This window comes from Mobula birostris, chromosome 8 (genome assembly GCF_030028105.1).
Source record: "Mobula birostris isolate sMobBir1 chromosome 8, sMobBir1.hap1, whole genome shotgun sequence".
In the NCBI taxonomy this organism is placed as follows: Eukaryota; Metazoa; Chordata; class Chondrichthyes; order Myliobatiformes; family Myliobatidae; genus Mobula; species Mobula birostris.
In genome coordinates, this window is record NC_092377.1 from 141442103 (window position 1) to 141462053 (window position 19951).

General features: G+C 43.0%; 1 protein-coding gene across 1 annotated transcript in view; it reads left to right on the forward strand.

The window, feature by feature from the left end:
* The window catches only part of LOC140202072 (scavenger receptor cysteine-rich type 1 protein M130-like), an 88449-nt gene that overhangs the window by 37986 nt on the left and 30512 nt on the right, over window positions 1–19951 (forward strand). Inside the window, exons 4-5 of the mRNA XM_072266932.1 lie at window positions 17981–18295; window positions 19592–19906. Coding sequence (XP_072123033.1) covers window positions 17981–18295; window positions 19592–19906 — 630 coding nt within the window. The remainder of the gene's footprint in view (window positions 1–17980; window positions 18296–19591; window positions 19907–19951) is intronic.

A 19951-nucleotide genomic window follows, 5' to 3' on the forward strand; every position in this document is an offset into this window, starting at 1 on the left:
AGGGAACAAAAATGAGTGGGAAGTTAGATGACTGGGAAGCTTTTAGAACTCATCAAAAGGCAGGTAAAAAGTCATTCAGCAGATAAAAAGATGGAATACGAAGTTGAGCTATCTAATAATATTAAAGAATACAGCAAATCTTTCTTCAGGTCCCTAAGGTGTATAGCAGAGGCGAAGGTACATATGGAACTATTAGCAATTGATGCTGGAGAGGTAATAATGCTGGACAAGAAAATAGTGGATGAGCTAAATAGGTATCTGGCATCAATCTTCACTGTGGAAGACACTAACAGTACGATAAATGTTCGAGAGTGGACGTATGTGAAATCGCCATTGTTATGGAAATACTTTTGGGAAACTGAAAGGTCTGAAAATAAATTATTCTCCTGGAACAGATATTATACACCGCAGAGTTTTGAGACAGGTGTTGAATACATTGAGAAGGAATTGGTAATGATCTTCACTTAATGCTGACATGGCTTTCGAGGAATGGTTAATTGTAAATGTCACCCCCATCTTTAAGAAGAGAAACTGGCGGAAGAAAGGAATTTATAGGCCAGTTAGTTTGACCTAACTAGCTGGGAAGAATTTGTAATCCATTGTTAAGGATGAGGTTACGGGTTTCTGGGAGGCAGATGATTAAATAGACGGTACTCAGCACGGTTTTCTTCAGAAAATTCCTTGAAGAAATAGGAAGCAGCATAGACAAATGAGGATCGGTAGATGTTATGCATCTGGATATACAGAAGGTCACTGCCAGTGTTCCTAACAAGTTATTATCCATACGGTTGCATTAAAGAAGCCAGCAGGGTAGCCTATTGGCCTATAGGCAGGAGGCAAACTGTAGGAAGAAAGTGACTGTTTTCCAGTTGGGTGCTGGTGAACTAGTCATGTTCCTAGGGGTGTGTGTTGTAATCAATTTGTTTTTCCTTATATTTAAATGATTTGGACGACAGAAGTCGTGGCTTTGTGACCACGTTTATAGAGAATATTAAAATAGTTGAGGGGAAAGTATTTTTTTAGGAAGTAGATAAACTACCGGTTGATCTAGATATATTAGGAGAGTGCGATGTCAGCATTCATTTCGAGAAAACTGAAGTACGAAAGCCACGATGCCATGTTGAGGCCTCGTACGCCACTGGCGAGTCGGGGCTTAGAGTATTGTGGGTAGTTCGGGTCCTAATCTAAGAAAGGATGTTCTGATTTTGGAGCCGGTTCGCAGGAGGTTCACAAAAAATATTTGGGTTTGAAAACTTTGTCATATGAGGAGCGTTTGATCTACTTGTTTGAATTCAGAAGAATGATGGGTGACCTCATTGGAAACTGAAATGTTGAAAGATCTCGGGAGGGTGGAAGTGAAGAGGGTGCTTCCTCTGGTGAAGGACTCAAAGAAGAGAGGGCTCAACCTCAGAATGGAGGGGCGTCCCTTTAATACGGAGAGGAGGAGGGATTTCTTGAGGCAGAGAGTGGAGTATTTGTGACATTCGTTGCCACGGGCGGCAGTGCAGTCTGAGTCATTGAGTGCGTTTAATGCAGTAGCTCAGGGAGTTTTGATAAGTCAGAGCACGATGAGGTACACGAAAAAGGCGGAAAGTGTGGGCTGAGAAGGAAAATGGATCACAGATGACGACAAGGTGAAGCAGAGTCGATGGGTCAAATAAACGACTGTCCAACTGAAGAAGTTACCCCTCATGCTCCTCTTAAACTTTCCACATTTCAACTTTCATCCACAACCCATAACTTCCAGTCTTACCCAAACTCACTGGAAGAAGATTGTTTGCATTTATCTTGTCTATACACCTCATAATTTTGTATACCTCTATCAAATCTCCACTCAATCATCTACGTTTCATAGACTAGAATCGGAATTTATTCATACTTTCTTTATGACTCACATCCACTAGTCACGTCAACAATCTTCTATTTTTCCACACCCTTTCAAACTAATTACATCTTCCCTGTAGATCGGTGATCAAAACAGCACACAATACCGTAAATTAGACCTCACCAACATTTCATACAACATCAACATACCACCCGATCTCATTTATTCAGTCTGTGTATTATGAAGGCCATTGTACAAAAAGATTTCTTTACGTCTCCTCTACCCGTGACGCAGGGTTGAATGATTATGCAACTGTTTTCCCAGATTCGTTTTGCTCTACAGATCTCCACAGTGTGCTACCGTTCACTGTGTAAGAATTACCTGGTCGCATCTCGCACTTGTCTTTATTAAATGATGTCTGCCGTTTTCAGACAATTGTTTCTAGCTTTTCCACATCCCACTCTGAGTTCTGATCAACGTTATCGTTGTCCACTACAGCCCCAAACTTTGTGTCATCTGCAAGTGTGCTGGTCAAGTTAACCACAGTGTCATCCAGATAACCAACATGGATGACAAACAACAACCGACCTATCACTGATTCCTGAATCATTCCACTCGTCATAGATCTCCAATCAGAGAGGCAACCTACTTCCTTTCTCTGGCTTCACCAACATTGCTAATAACTGGTCGAATTTACTACCTCATCTCGAATGGTGAGCGAGTGAACGTCGATGACCAAACTGTCATGCGTGACCCTGACATATGTCTTGTTAAAGGCAACGTATACAACTTCCACAACCTTGACTTCATGGACATTCCTGTTGATTACTTCGTTAACAAACTCCATAACTTTGATTAGACAGGATTTACCACGCTGGAAGACTTGCCGACTCTCCCTAATCAGTTCAAGACTACCCAAACACTCATTTAACCAGTCCCGTAGAGTACGTTGAATAACTTACCCACTACTGACATCCGGCTCATTGTCCTATAATTTCCAGGATTATTTTTAGTGCCTATTATAAATGCCAGAACAACATTAGTGGTCCTCCAATCCTCCGGTACCTCACCTGCGGCTAAGGATATTTGAAATATCTCTAATAGAACCTTGCAACTTATTCACTTGCCGCACAGAGGGTCCGAGGAAACACCTTGTCAGAACCAAGATATCTGCGCAAATCAGCAAACACTTTATCTTCTGTAATCTCAATCGGTTTCATTAAGTCGAAGCTGATTTCCATCTCATCTGAGACTTTGTTTCCATCTTCTGAGGAAATAGGGATGCAAGCATCCGTTTAAGATCTCCCCCATCTCTTTTGGATCCACGCATCGGTTACCATTCCGAAAATCTACAGGTCCAATTTTGTCCTATGCAATCCATCTGCTCTGAACTTATCTGCAGATTGTCTTAGTACTCCCTTAACCTTGTCAGCCAGGGTAAAATAATGACTTCGTTCAGTCCTCTTAATTTCTTTCTTAAGTGTTGTCTTCACTCTCTTTAACACTATATCTACTTAATTTGTTCCTACCAGCCGGTTCCTGCTGTGCACCACTTTCTCTTTTTTTCTTATATAGAGACTCAGTATTACTTTAACATCACAGTTTTCTAAGACCCTTGCCAAAGAGTCTCGGCCCAAAACGTCGACTCTACTTTTTCCGTAGATGCTGCCTGGCCGGATAAGTTTCTCCAGCATTTTGTGTTTGCTGCTTATATTTCTAGCATCTTCACAGTTGATCTTTTCCCTAAACCTTTTATATTTACCTTTTAATTTGAACGGAACGTACAGGTTTTTAACTCTCAAAATTTCACCTTTGAAGGCCTACCACTTAAGTAGTACACCTTTTCCAGATACCTGCATGTCCCAATCTACACAAGCCTGGTCCTTCCTGATGACATGAAATGTGGCCTTTCTGTCAGTCAGCGGAAGTGCCATTTTATGTGTTCAACGTTAATTAGCCCATATTGATTGCCTTTCATGGTTCCAAAATATAAAACACGTTTTACTAATACGTTAACATAAATGGGTTTGGTGGGCAAGCATGCACTGGCTCCATTCCTGCAGATTGTCACAGTTTGCAAGAGGAGAAATTGGGGCAGACAACATTTGAATTCACCTAGAGAAAGAATATTTAGATAGACAGCTGCTGATTAGGGATTTCCAGCATTGCTTTGTGTCGGATAAGGGGTGTCACTACTTTTGGTATTTGAGGAGGTAGTGGTATATTGCTAAAGACAGAGTAGTAAGCCTCCATAATGTTTTTCACACGACTGTGCATTGGTACATTGGTTCCAAGGCGAGCTGGCTAATTGTATCTATAATATGCTGTGCTAGAGGAGACAGAGATTCACAGAAGATGGAATGTTTTTCAATAGAAAGATCTTGAGCTCCGCAGCATCATAATTCGATGAAATGGAACTGGAGGTTGAAGTGGGCTAGGAGAAGTCATATGGGGCAATTGCCATAATCAAAATAAAGCATAGAATAGTTGGCGAATTATGATAAAAATATAAGCAATGGTTAGGCCACAGTTGGAGCACAGACTGCAGTTCTACAGACATTTTGCTCTAGGAAGAGCAGAAGGGATGAGTAAGATTTTGTTTTCCTGTAATGTTGGATGTTTTTTATGGAGAGGGAATGGTAAATTGGAATTCGTTTATCCAAAGTATGCAAGGGATAACTCGAAACTGATAGAAATATGCAATATATACAACAGAATGAGAGTTAGATATCCTAAGTCTCTCAAGACCACGAAGACAGATATTAAAATTAAAATGGATTTCAGGATAAAATTGCCCTGATGGGAGTGGAGTACATCTACAACATGCTAGTAGAGACAAATCTTAGAATCCAACAGGTATTCCGCTCTACAGCATTAATTCCTCGCGACATTGCCAAAGAAAATATTTGCCCCCTACCCTAATATGATTGTTATTAAAACATGTTTTGTAAGTATCGAATTCTATCCCTGCCCGTTGTGGGTAACGCGAAGAATCTGCACATTCCTGAGTGGCTGAAGACATGGTGCAGGAGGGAGGAATTCAGATTTATAGATAATTGGACAGTTTTCCAGTGAAGGTAGGATCTGTTCTGGCTGGAAGGTTTACATCTGAACTGGAGGAGGACAAATATTGTTGTAGGTATGTTTGCTAGAGAGGATCCAGTGGATTTAAACTAGATACAAGGGGGGAGGGGAACCAGAGTGTAGGAACAGATGTAGGGGAGAAGGAAGAAAAAGCAAATAGTAAAGTTGTTTGCACAATTAGTGATAAACAGAGAGTAACAGAGGAAAGTTTCTGAAATGCAATTATTTTAACGCTTGGAGAATTATGATGAAGGTGGATGAGCTTAAAACATGAATTGATACCTGGAAGTATGATGTGGTAGTTATTAGTGAAACATTGTTACAGGAGGGGTGCGATTGTCAACTAATTATTCCTGGATTTTTTTGCTTCAAGTGTGATAGCATCAGAGGGACAAGAGGGGGAGGTGTTGCATTGCTTGTCAGAGAAAACATTACAGCTGTGCTCTGGCAGGATAGATTAAAGTGCTCGTCGAGGGAGGCTATTTGGGTGGAATTGAGGAATGGGAAAGGTGTAGTAACACTTATAAGGGTGTATTATAGACCACTTAATGGGGAGTGAAAATTGAAAGAGCAAATTTGTAAGGAGATAGAAGATATTTGTTGTAAGCACAAGGTTGTAATTGTGGGAGATTTTAATTTTCCACATATAAACTGGGAAGCCCATACTGTAAAAGAGATGGATGGTTTGGAGTTTGTAAAATGTGTGCAGGATAGTTTTTTTGCAGCATTTCATAGAGGTACCAACTAGAGAAGGGGCAGTATTGGATCTCCTGTTAGGGAATGAGATAGGTCAGGTGACGGAGGTATGTGTTGGAGAGCACTTCGGGTCTAGTGATCACAATGACATCAGTTTCAATATAATTATGGAGAAGGATTGGTCTGGACGTATGGTTGAGATTTTTGATTGGAGAAAGGCTAACACTGTGGAGATGCGAAATGATTTACAATGAGTTGATTGGGACAATTTGTTTTATGGGAAAGATGTAATAGAGAAATGGAGGTCATTTAAAGGTGAAATTTTGAGGGTACAGAATCTTTATGTTCGATTTAAGTTGAAAGGAAAGCTTAAAAGTTTGAGAGAGCCATGGTTTTCAAGGGTTATTGGACACTTGGTTCGGATAAAGGGAGATATCTACAATAAACATAGGCTGCATGGAGTAAATGAGGTACTCGAGGAATATGAAGAATGTAAAATTAATCTTAAGAAAGAAATTAGAAAAGCTAAAAGAAGATACGAGGTTGCTTTCGCAAGTGATGTGAAAATAAATCCAAAGGTTTCCACCGTTACAACAAATAGCAAAAAGATAGTGAGGGATAAAATTGGTCCCTTAGAAAATCAAAGTGGACAGCTATGTGTGGAACCAGAAGAGATGGGGGAGATTTTGAAAAAATTCTTTTCTTCGGTACTCAGTAAGGAGAAGGATATTGGATTGTGTAAGGTAAGGGAAGCAGGTAGGGAGGTTATGGAAACTAGGAAGGTTAAAGAAGAGGAAGTACTGGCGCTTTTAAGGAATATAAAGTGGATAAGTGTCCGGGTCATGACAGGATATTCCCTAGGACCTTGAGGGAGTTAGTGTAGAAATAGTCGGGGGTCTGACAGAAATATTTCAAATGTCATTAGAAACGGGGATGGTGCCGGAGGATTGGCGTATTGTTCATGTTGTTCCATTGTTTAAAAAAAGGTTCTAAGAGTAAACATAGCAATTATTGGCATGTAAGTTTGACATCATTTGTGGGTAAATTGATGGAAAGTATTCTTCGAAATGGTATGTGTAATTATCTGGATAGAGAGGGTCTAATTAGGAACAGTCAACATGGATTTGTGCGGGGAAGATCATGTTTGACAATTTTCATTGAATGTTTTTGAAGAGGTTACTTGGAGAGTTGACGAGGGTACAGCGGTGGATGTTGTCTATATGGACTTCAGTAAGGACTTTGACAAATTTCCACACGGAAGGTTAGTTAGGAAGGTTCAATCGTTAGGTATTAATTTTGAAGTAGTAAAATGGATTCAGCAGTGGCTGTATGGGAGATGCCAGACAGTAGTGGTGGATAACTGCTTGTCACATTGGAGGCAGGTGACTAGTGGTGTGCCTCATGGATCTGCACTGGTTCCAATGTTGTTTGTCATATGCATTAATGATGTGGATGATGGGGTGGTAAATTAGATTAGTAAGTATGCAGATGATACTGATATAGGTGGCGTTGTGGATAATGAATTAGGTTATCAAAGCTTGCAGAGAGATTAGAACCAGTTAGAAGAGTGGGCTGAAATATGGCAGATGGAGTTTAATGGTGATACATGTGAGGTGCTACATTTTGGAAGGACTAACTAAAATAGGATATGCATGATAAATGATAGCGCATTGAAGTATGTAGTAGAACAGAGGGATGTAGGAATAACGGTGCATAGTTGAAGAACATGGTGATGCAGAAAGCTTTTGGTATGTTGGCCTTTATACATCAGAGGATTGTGCACAGGGGTTGGGATGTAATGTTGCAATTGTACAAGGCATTCGTAAAGCCAAATGTGGAGTGTTGTGTATAATTCTGTTCACCGAAATATAGGAAAGATGTCAATAAAATAGAGAGAGTACAGAGAACATTTACAAGAATGCTACGTAAGTTACAGAGAACTTTTGAACAGGTTAGGACTCTTTTCTTTGGAGCGTAGAAGTTTGAGGGGGTACCCAAGAGAGGTATTTAGAATTATGAGGGCTATAGATAGATTTGACGTGGAAAGGCTTTTTCCATTGAGAGTAGGGGAGATTCAAACAAGAGGACATGAGTTGAGAGTTAGGGGGCAAAAATTTAGGGGTAACATGAGGAGGAACTTCTTTACTCAGAGAGTGGTAGTTGCGTGGAACGAGCTGCCAGCAGAAATGGTAGAGGCAGGTTCGATATTGTCATTTAAAGTAAAATTGGATAGGTATATGAACAGGAAAAGAATAAAGGGTTATGGGCTGAGTGCGGGTCGGTGGGACTACGGAAGAGTAAGCGTTCGGCACCGACTAGAAGTTCCGAGATAGCTTGTTTCCGTGCTATAATTGTTATATGGTTACATGGTTGGTATATGTGTGTACCTTCGTTTGTCTCTTCTGAGGAAGCAGAAGATCGCCGGGTGTCCAATAATATCTCCTTATTATAAAGGACTCGAGTATAAGTCAAGGAAATAAGTACTAATGATACTAATATCAGCGAGAGCACCGTTACTGTCATGGTCCGGGCCGTGAAGTCCGCATTCCAGTTCACAGACAGTTCCGTGGACTCAGGACTCCGGGTCTTCCAGCTGTCCCTTATTTTGGTTGAGTTAATCATAGGCGCCTGTTTCTCATCTTGGGCATGGAATATATCTTGTGGCTGAGGAGTTGATGCACGGAGCAGGGTTTCAGATTTTTGGATCAGTGGGATCTCTTCTGGGGAAGGTAGGACCTGTACAGATTGGATGGGTTGCACCTGAACTCGAGGGGGAGCAATATCTTTGCAGGTAGGTCTGCTAGCATGTTTCGGGAGTGTTTAAACTAATTTGCAAGGGGGATGGGACCCGGAGCGAAAGAGCAGTGAAAGAAGTGCATGGAGTAAAGCCTGATCTAACATATAGAGAGGCTTTGAGGAAAGAGAAGCAGAATAAACGGTGTAAAGGTAGTAAGGGAGAAGAGCTGAAGTGTGTGTACCTCAATGCAAGAAGCATCAGGAACAAAGGTGATGAACTGAGAGCTTGGATACACACATGGAATTATGATGTACTGGCCATTACAGAGACTTGGCTGGCACCAGGGCGGGAATAGATTCTCAACATTCCTGGATTTCAGTGCTATAAAAGGGATACGGTGGGGCGGGGGGTGGAGTGGAGGAGCGGTGGCATTACTGGTCAGCGATACTACTACATTACAGAAAGGGTGGGTAATGTTGCAGGATCCTCCTTTGAGTCAATATGGGTGGAAGTCAGGAACAGGAATGGAGCATTTGCTCTATTGGTAGTATTCTATAGACCCCTGGTAGCAGAGGAGCAGATTGGGAGGCAGATTTTGGAAAGGTGCAAAAATAACAGGGTTGTTATCATGGGTGACTTTAACTTTCCTAATATTGTTTGGCACCTGATTAGTTCCAAGGGTTCAGATGGGGCAGAGTTTGTTAAATGTGTCCAGGACGGATTCCTGTCATAATATGTGGACAGACCGACTAGGGGGAAGCCATACTAGATCTAGCACAAGGTAATGAACCGGGTCAGGTCACAGATCTCTCAGTGGGGGAGCATCTGGGGGACAGTGACAACTGCTCCCTGGCCTTTAGCATTATCATGGAAAAGGATAGAATCAGAGAGGACAGGAACATTTTTAATTGGAGAAGGGCAAATTATGAGGCTATAAGGCTAGAACTTGCGGGTATGAATTGGAATGATGTTTTTGCAAGGAAATGCACTATGGACATCTGGTCGTTGTTCAGAGATCTCTTCCAGGATGTTAGGGATAAATTTGTCCCGCTGAGGAAGATAAAAAAAACGGTAGGGTAAAGGAAACATCTGTGACAAGCGAGGTAGAAAATCTAGTCAGGTGGAAGAAGGCAACATACATGAGCTTTAGGAAACAAGGATCAGATGGGTCTATTGAGGAATATAGGGAGGCAAGGGAAGAGCTTAAGAAGGGGCTTAGAAAAGCAAGAAAGGGGCATGAGAAGGCCTTGGCGAGTAGGGTAAAGGAAAACCACAAGGCATTCTTCAATTATGTGAAGAACAAAAGGATGACAGGAGTGAAGGTAGGACCGATTAGAGATAAAAGTGAGAAGATGTGCCTGGGGGCTGTGGAAGTGAATGAGGTCCTCAATGAAACCTTCTCTTCGGTATTCACCAATGAGAGGGCACTTGCTGTTGGTGCGGACAATATGAGTGAACTTTGATCTTCTGGAGCATCTTGATATTAAGGGAGGGGAGGTGTTGCAGATGTTGAAATACATTATGACGGATAAGACCCCGGGGCCTGACGGAGTTTTCCTGAGGCCGCTCCACGAGGCGAGGGAAGACATCGCTGAGCCTCTGGCTAGGGTCCCTATGTCCTCGTTGTCCTCGGGAATGGTACCGGAGGATTGGAGGGAGGCGAATGTTGTCCCTGTCACAATGGGAACATTGGGAGCAAGAATGGGCGCAAATGCAAGACACATCTTGTGAGGTTACTTAGATTTAGTTTATTGTTCGATACCAGGAGAGCTAGGCAGGAGCAGGAGTAGCGAACTGAACGAGGACTTAGGACTACTACAAGGCTGGGACTAGGGGTCTGGGCTAGGACTCAGAATTGGATGCCAGAACTAGAGGAGACGTAAAGAGGCTAGGGTATGGACTCCGAGCAAGAGACTGGGCAAGGACCCAGTACCTGGGTCTTGCGTCTGTCTCGGACCCCAGAACCAGGCAAGGATATGACATGGGCTAGGGAGAGGAGGAACATGAGAACACAGAGCCTCGGTCTCGGGAGAGCAGGTACATGGAACCATGGACACATACACAGAACACAAAGCCGGGACCCCTTCCTGGGTTCAGGGCATAGGGCCGGGACTCACACAGAGAACAGAGCCGGGACCCCTCCTTGGGAGCAGGACATAGGGCCGGGACTCACACATAGAATAGAGAGCCGGGACCCATCCTTGGGTACAGGACATAGGGCCGGGGCTCACACACACAACGGAGAGCCGGGTCTCCTCCTTGGGTACAGGACATAGGGCCGGGACTCACACACAGAACAGAGAGCCGGAACCCCTCCGTGGGTACAGGACATAGGGCCGGGACTCATGACTCCCGCGGGGCAACGGCAAGACGGCCTGACCTACCCCACGGAGGCGAAGACAAGACAAGACAAGACATGAACCCCCGCGGAGCAACGGCAAGACAGCCTGACTTACCCCACGGAGCCGAGAACAAGGCAAGACATGACTCCCCGTGGAGCAACGGCAAAACGGCCTGACTGACCCCACGGAGGCAAGGACAAGACAGGACCAACACGAAAGAACACCAGACAGTACCTATCTAACTCCGGCGATAGAACTAGACCGAAGTGCAGGCGAGGGCTGCAGACGAGGGCTAGAGGCGAGAGGGGCAGAGAAGGGATTCAGACAGGGGGGATAGGATAGGAATCACAGACCGCCAGGGCCAGGACTCGACTCGGAACTTGGAAGCCGCTAGGGCCAGGACTCGACTCGGTACTTGACTGCCGCCAGGGCCAGGACTTGACTTGGAGCCTCAGGGTAGTGGCGAGATCTCGACTCGGCCCGGGAACAGTAGACAGCGGTTCTTGATTCCCTCCAGCGGTTTAACTGACGGACCCACCTCGGTGAGGAAACTTTGCAGGCTCGCTTTGGCTAAGTAAATTGACAGGGCTGCTGCGTTGAGGAAAGGCGAATTACCGGCTCTCGCTTCGGCCGGACACTAGGCTTCTTCCGGCCAGATGACACTGGCACGCCGTACCTTTGGTGACTTTCAAACGCTCTCGCGCTGAACGGCTGAAGCGGAGGGTATAAACTCCCGGTTCAGTGGAGAGTAAATTGCCTCCAATCATCAAAGCCGAGGGACACGGGAAAACAGGGAACCAAAGGAAAACCAGGAGTCAACGGTCCGGATCGTAACGTAAACAAACTAAATTTAAAGGGACCCCGATAGATAGGTACTGCCTAGTGTCCATTCGTGTTGGTCTTGTCTTGTCTTGTCCTCGCCTCCGTGGGGTAAGTCAGGCCGTCTTGCCGTTGCTACGCAGAGAGTCTTGTCTTGTCTTGTCTTTTCGCGTCTTGTCCTCGCCTCCGTGGGATAGGTCAGGCCGTTTTGCCGTTGCCCCGCGGGGTCATGAGTCCCGGCCCTATGTCCTGTACCCAAGGAGGGGTTCCGGCTCTCTGTTCTGTGTGTGAGCCCCGGCCCTATGTTCTGCTCCCAAGGAGGGGTCCCGGCTCTGTTCTCTGTGTGAGTCCCGGTCCTATGTCCTGAACGCAAGAGGGGTCCCGGCTTTGTGTTCTGTGTATGTGTCCATGGTCCCATGTACCTGCTCTCCCGAGACCGAGGCTCTGTGTTCCCATGTTCCTCCTCTCCCTAGCCCATGTCATGTCTTTGGCTGGTTCTGGGGTCCGATCCGGGCCATGACAGTCCCCCTTGTTCAAAAAAGGTACTAGGGATAGTCCGGGTAATTATAGAACAGTGAGCCTTACATCTGTGGTGCGAAAGCTGTTGGAAAAGTTTCTTAGAGATAGGATCTATGGGCATTTGGAGAATCATGGTCTGATCAGGGACAGACAGCATGACCTTGTGAAAGGCAGATCGTGTCTAACAAGCCTGTTAGAGTTCCTTAAGGTGGCGACCAGGCATATAGATGAGGGTAGAAGAGTGGATGTGATTTTATGGATTTATTAAGGCATTTGACAAGGTTCTACAGGGTAGGCTTATTCTGAAAGTCAGAAGGCATGGGATCCAGGGAAGTTTGGCCAGGTGGATTCAGAATTGGCTTGCTTGCAGAACGCAGAGGGTCGTGGTGGTGGGAGTACATTCAGATTGGAGGATTGTGACTAGTCGTATCCCACAAGGATCTGTTCTGGGACCTCTACTTTTCGTGATTTTTATTAACGACCTGGATGTGGGGCAACTCATTTTATCATGAGTTGATCCATTATCCCACTTAGTCCCACTCCCCCGCCTTCTTACCATAACCTTTCATGCCCTGGCTACTCCGATACCTATCAGTCGCTGCCTTAAATACACCCAATGACTTGGCCTCCACTGCCGCCCCTGGCAACAAATTCCATAGATTCACCACCCTTTGGCTAAAAACCAAAATCTTCGCATCTCTGTTCTGAATGGGCGCCCTTCAATCCTTAAGTCATGCCCTCTCGTACTAGACTCACACATCATGGGGAACAACTTTGACACATCCACTCTGTGTCAAAGCTGGCGGAAGTTCCAGAGAACTAAGTGCCGATTCCGAGGTTGTTGGGCTCGTAGATGAGGACAAGAGGAGCACTATCCCTGGACAGGTGGCCGAAGGATGGACTATGAGCATAGTTGAGTGAAATGGAAGAGACGCAGTTGAGGGCAGATCTGATGGCAGAGAAAGGGTAGCACCTTTCTTTGGAAAAGGAAGACATCTCCTTTATCCCAGAATGGAAAGCCTAACCCTGAGAGTAGATGCGGCGGAGTTGGAGGAATTGAGAGAAGGGGATGTTTTGTTTGAGAAGTAACAGGTTTGGAAGAGGTATTGCCCAGGTAGTTATGAATGACCGTGTGTTTATAATAGACATCGATATATTCGCTGTTTCCGGAGATACACTGAGATCGAAACAGGGCAGGATTTTTTTGGAAATGGTCCAGGTAATTTTGGGGGCAGGGTGGAAGTGCGAGGCATAGTTTATGAAGTTGACGAGCTCCGCATTTGTGAAGGGAGCAACACCAATGCAGTCATCGATGTTGCGTAGAGAAAGTGGGGGAAGGACCCACTTGGAGGCTTAGATTTTTCCATGTATCCGACAATAATGCAGACACAGCTGGAACCCATGCGATGGCCCATAGCTACACTCTTGCTTTGAAGGAAGTATGAGGAGGAAAATAAGCAATTATTAACTGTGAACACATGTTCCACTAGATGGAGGAGAGTGGTGGGGGAGTGTAACTGTTTGGGTTTGGTGTCCAGAAAGAAATGAATAACTTTTATGCCTTTCTGGAAGAGGATGGAGCTACTGGACATCCCCAGTGTGGAACAGGGAACTTGAAAGGATCCGGAACGTTTGAAGTGTCATAGATGTTGGTAGAAAGGGAATGAATTGTGGATATAAAACAGAGCCGCGATACGCACTTATGAGTTCAGTGTCTCCGGAAAAAGCTCTTTCAAAACTTTGGGATGTAGTGCATCTGGTGCAACTGAGGTATCTACCTTAAGACGATTCAGTTTGCCTAGCTTATTTTTCCTTTTAAGAAAAATGTACTCATTCTTGCTCCCTGTCATTCACGGACCACTGTCGCGCTGTTAAGATCTTCCACAGTGAAACCTGATGCAAAGAAATTATTAACAACATACTTAGTTTCTTTGCCCCCATTACTACCTCATCAGCATAACTTTCCAGTGTTCAGTGTTCCACTATCAACTCTTATCTCCCTTTTGCTGTGCATATAACTGAAAAAAAGCTTCCTATTTTATACTATTGTCCAGTTTGCCCTCCTATTTCAGATTTTCCCTTCTTATGGCTTTTTCGTTGCCTTTGTTGGATTTTAAAAACTTCCCAAGCATCCAACTTCCCACTCACTTTCGCTACATTAAATTACCCTTCCCTTGTTTTTTTTTTTTTTTTTTTTTTTTGGTGCAGTCCTTAACTCCTCTAGTCAGCCACGGTTTCATGCCACTACCATTTGAGAACTTCTTCCTCTGCAGGCCATATCCACTCTGCACCTTGTGGACTATTCTCAGAAATTTCAGACACTTCGACGCTGCCATCATTCCCGACAGTAATTTTCTCCAATCCATCTGGGTAAGCTCCTTTCTCATGTTTCTCTAATTTCCTTTATTTCATTGCGATACTAAAACGTGTGAGTTTTGCTTCTCGTACTCAACTTGCTGTATGAATTCAATCATATTATGACCATTGCGTTCTAATGATTTCTTTACCTGAAGTTCCGCAACAAAATCTAGATTATTGCATGACACCCTTTCTAAAATCGTTTTTCAATGAGGAGGCTCAAACACAGTCTGCTCTAAAAAAGCCACCTCTTAGGCATTTAACAAATTCCCTTTCTTGTGATCTGACACCAAGATAATTTTCCCAGTACCATTTCATATTGGATTTCACCATTACAATTGCAACATTGCACATACTGCATGCCCTTTCCTGCTCCCTTTGCAATTTCAACCCTGCATCTTGGCAACTAATATATGATTCCCATAATGTTTTTCTTTTACCTTTTCCGTTTCCGAACGACGCTCACAAAGATTTAACATTCTCTGACTATATGGCACATCATTTTGATGTTGTAATTGCATCTCTTTCCGACACTGCTTATGTATTCCTGCCTGTATTTTCGATATAAAGTATATCGTTGATATTATGCTTCCAACTATCACCTTCTTTCAGCTACGGCTCAGTAATGCCAGCAACGCAACACTAATAAATCACTAATTGTGCCACAAATTCACCCACCCAATTTCGAATACTTCATGTATTTAAATACAGTGCATTCAGTCCTGCCCTCTTCGCTCTTTTTGATTTTGGCCTTTCTGGTACAATTTATCTCTTTGACAGATAAAGAGATTAAAATCTTTGTGCGTATATCTACGACTGGGGAAGAGGGTTGTGGAGAATACCGTGAACAAAATACTAGGGATATTCGTAACGCCCACAGAAGGGCTTGCTAACATTTCAGAACCAACGAAACTCACGATCATATTAAAGCAATGTGCATCATGCAGATTTCCCACAAAGAAACAGAACGTGGAATATCCGATTCACTCTGAGATTGGCACAGTCATTCCTGAGAAGGAACTTCACAGACACTGTCAACAATCTTTGCTTCAAAGAGGGAACTAAAGCACGGGATTGATAGAATATACATGAACATTAAATTTCAAATTTAAAGTGGATTTGTTACCGAACTACATATATATCACAATTAATATATATGAATTTTCTACTTATGCTGCCGTTAATGATAAAAAAAAATCTACCCCTGCTACTACTACGTTAACAAAATAAACCGTGGCATTTTCCAAGGCAACTCTTGAAGTCCACAAAGGTTCTGTCTCGCTGCAAACTGTTTCTAATTTATTGAATCGGCCGAAAATTTGTTATCAAAACAGAAAAAATGAAACAAGCTTTACCTTAACACACTTTTTATACATGGATGAAATTAGAAATTCTTTCATCAGTTAAGCTAAAACAACTAACTGAAATCGTAGATGTATTTTGTAAAGATATAAACGATGAACTTTGGACTGGATAAATATTTAACATAAAGAAATGTGCACTGGAGTTTATGGAATACAAAGCAGAACAACACAACACGATACAACTGATGGGTGATTATGAAACATGTAAGTATCTGGGATATCAACAAGGAAAGAAAATAGATCATAATATGGTAAAGGCAAAATAATAATACAGAATTTACTTCAAGGCTTCAGAAAATCTGCCAAATTGAGATTAAGAGAAAAATTATAACAAAGACAATAAACACATTCGCAATACCAATATTAATGTATTTATTTTTGCGTGATTTTTTTTTCCAACACCGATCTGGAATATTTACAAAGAAATTAATAACTGAGATGACAAATTCATGTTCATCCGAATGATCTTAGATTATATCTACCTGTGGCAGAAGGGGAAAGCAGAAAAACAGGCATTTCAAAGCTACAAAATAGTCAGATGAAACTTCGGGGATATAATTTCATCAACGAAAACGGTAATCAGTACTCCACGCAAGCATATTCCATTCTGATAAGAAGTATACACTACTACACGTTATTAAGACCATAGGTAAGGAAAGGTACCTGGCATCCAGCATATCTCCCGTTAGCGGACGACTTCCTCCCACGCTGCTCTGACGTAGTGGGAAATCGCGTACGAGACATTTTACAGCAGTCGTTTGCCATTGCCTTCTGCTAGGTGAGTTGTTTTTTTTCTTCAAAGAGATCTTAACGCAGCACTGAAGAAAAGCGTGCAGGGGAGCTGGCTGGATTCGAACTCGTGACCTCCAGCCCCACAGTCCAGCGCTGATAAATAAGACCATAGCCAGAAAAATAGAGACATTTCAACTATTTAAGAAAACGATAGCCAATGGGACAGCATTAGGAAGAAATCGATAGAAGACATCCGCACGAACTGACCAAATTGGACGTCGAACAACTGGCTCAGAGTTTGAGACCTCTTCCCAGAAACAGAAGCGTTTCTTGTGGCAAGACAGGATCCGGAGCTTAACAAAAAAAAAATCAAAGATATATAATAATAGATCAACAGTTACAAGATGGCAAATGTAGAAAACACAGACATAATGCAACATATAACAGGATCATGTAGCTGTATAACACAAACTGTTTACTTATACTGGCACAATCAAGTGGCAAATGTCAAACATCAAAATCTTGATTTAATATGCAAATTTAAAAATAAAATCACACCTTAGTACATATCCCAGCCTGGTCCAGTTTTAAGTCAGAATCCACAAACTACGTTCAATAGAAAAGTATATACGAGGGTTGATTGATAAGTTCGTAGCCTAAGGTAGAAGGAGTCAATTTTAGTAAACATGGCACCTTTATTTTTCAACATAGTCCCCTCATACATTTACATGCTTAGTTCACCGGTCGTGGAGCATACTGATCCCCTCTTTGTAGAAGTTGGCGTCTAGGAACTCCAGAGGTGGTCTACAGCAGGGGTGATTGATAAGGTCTTGCCCTAAGGTAGAAGGAGATGAGTTCTTAACTTCAAACTTTCTGCCTAATCACTCAAAGAGTTGACTTGCACGAACATGTAACGAGAACTCATCTCCTGATGTCGATCACTCCTGATGGTCAAAGACGCCGACTTCAACAAAGAAGGGATCCGTATGTCCACGACAGCTGGACTAGGTGTGGAAATGTAGGAGGGGAATATGTTGAACAGTAAACGTGCTAGGTTTTCCAAAATTGACTCCTTCTACCTAAGACTACAGACTTATCAATCACCCTTCGTACATACATATCGAGGATCGTAAAATTAGGGACCATCAATTAAAGGAAGTGTGCGACATAAAATACATGTAAGGACCCGTTCTTGTCACGGATATAACCTAATGTTCGCAGCAATGGTCGTTATGTGTTAAGGCGTTCAAAAGGAACACATTCCAGCCAGAACACCAGCAGATTTTCAGAACAATCAATGTTCAATTATTGGAAATAAATGATCCAGAGCTAACGAGGTGAAAAACAAGGTTGCATGAACGTCCGTTCACTTATACTGCACAGCCACGTTTAGAAGGGTGTTCATTCATGAATAAGGTGAAACAGGAAGCACCTTCTCCGTTGTATTAGTGTACTCTGCTGTGCTATTGGGTGAAATTAACTGTCTTCAAATATTTCCCCACAGGGATGGGTGAACTACGACTGGTTGGCGGGGAGAACAGATGCGCTGGCCGTGTGGAAGTCCAGCATGGAGGCCAGTGGGGAACACTTTGTGATGAATACTTCAGCCTGGAAGATGCAAGCGTGGTCTGCGAACAGTTACAGTGCGGTGCAGTAAAACCAAATCGCAAAGATGCTTATTTTGGCGAAGGCAAAGGTCCGTTGTGGAAGGATAACTACCGCTGTCTGGGAAACGAGTCACGATTAGCTGATTGTCCAGTCTCAACTTGGGGTCAGATTAGCTGTTCACATGCGAATGATGCCAGTCTCATCTGCACCAGTGAGTCACAGAAAATATATGACTGAAATAAAATGCCTTTTGGTCGAAGATATATTCAAAACAGTAACCTTTTAATCAATTGAATGTCTCTGCCTTTTAGTGGCGATTATGTTGAATTGTGATTTGAAGCAGATAGTTGGCGTGCCTTTGTTTTCCATCGATAGTCCAGCAGGCCATTTCCGTTATCTCACAAATATACCATACTTGAGTACAGAGTAAACGTGTTCTGATGTTTAGAGAATAATTGCACAAAAGGAAGAAGGGTGATGACAATTGATATAGCAGGATAGTAGCTTTGGCACGATGTAGATATCCCCACATACAGAAATGTAATATTTGCGTAGATACTACTGAAGTCATAGATTTTATTGAAGATCTGATAGGAGGCAATATGAAAGGAAGGGCCGCATTTAAGCTGGCTGAGTAAGAAGAAAATCTGATATTGTTACCTAAAACATAGAAAACTGCGGCCCGGCACTCTCCCTTCCCACAATATTTCCCCGACCTTTTTAACCTACTCTAAAATAAGTCTAATCTTTCCTTGCTGCACAAACGTCCGTTTTGTTTCTGTCGTCCATGTGCCTATTTAAGGGTTTCTTAAACGTCCCTAATATATCGGCCTCTATCAACACCACTAACAGGACGATCCAAGCACACGCCAACCTCTGCGTGAAGGATTTAACTCTGAAATCCCAGCGATGCGTTATTCAAACCACTTTAAAATTAAACTTGCTTGTACTTGCCATTTTTCCCTTGTGGGAAGTCCCTATGTATCGACTTTATAAAATGCCATTACTATCCTGTACACCTCTATCGATTAACACCTTATTCTACTTCGCTTCAAAGAGAAACTCCGTGGCATATTTATTTCTCGGTGTGATTTTTTTTTTCCGTAACACCCCAAACCGAAAGCAGGGAGAAGCAGCAAATCCCTCAAATCCCGTCTGCGGTACTTGGCTTTGCTGTCAGGTAACAAAGTAAAGAAACTTGCGAAAGACCCCGCTTGCGTCAACGGAGAATTGTCGGTAGGTATTAGAATACGAAGTGCATTCAGCATTTATCAGTACATTCAAAGTTTAACCAGTCTTTCACACGTTTTCAGTCCAATTTCCTGCGATAAACTACAGAAGTTATTCTTATAGATTTATTATAGACTGATGAACTTTATTGATGCTGCTCGCATTCGAAGTAACATGTGGAATATTCATGTGTAAAACATACTTTACAGGTAATAGTTGGTAATGTGCAGAATGGCTTGAAATAATATCTTTTTACCCCATTTTTTCGATATCGTAGATGAAACTTGGTCCTTGAGACTGAACGATGGGGGCAGCCGCTGCGATGGCCGAGTGGAGATGTATGATAAAGGTACTTGGCGTAGAGTGCAAGACAAATTTTGGACCATCAATGAAGCAAGAGTTGTCTGCAGACAACTGCGTTGCGGCTCGGCGATAGCTGCCTACAACTGCTCAAAGTACAGAGAGAATAAACGGCCCGTGTTGTTGACCGAACTTCAATGTGAAGGAGACGAGTCGCACCTCCGAAACTGCAAGAGCTCCATGTGGAAGCGGTCTTCCTCTGACATCACGGGTGTTGGTGTCCTGTGTTCAGGTGAATATCGTTAAAAGGTGTGCAATGGAAATTTCTAAACTGGTG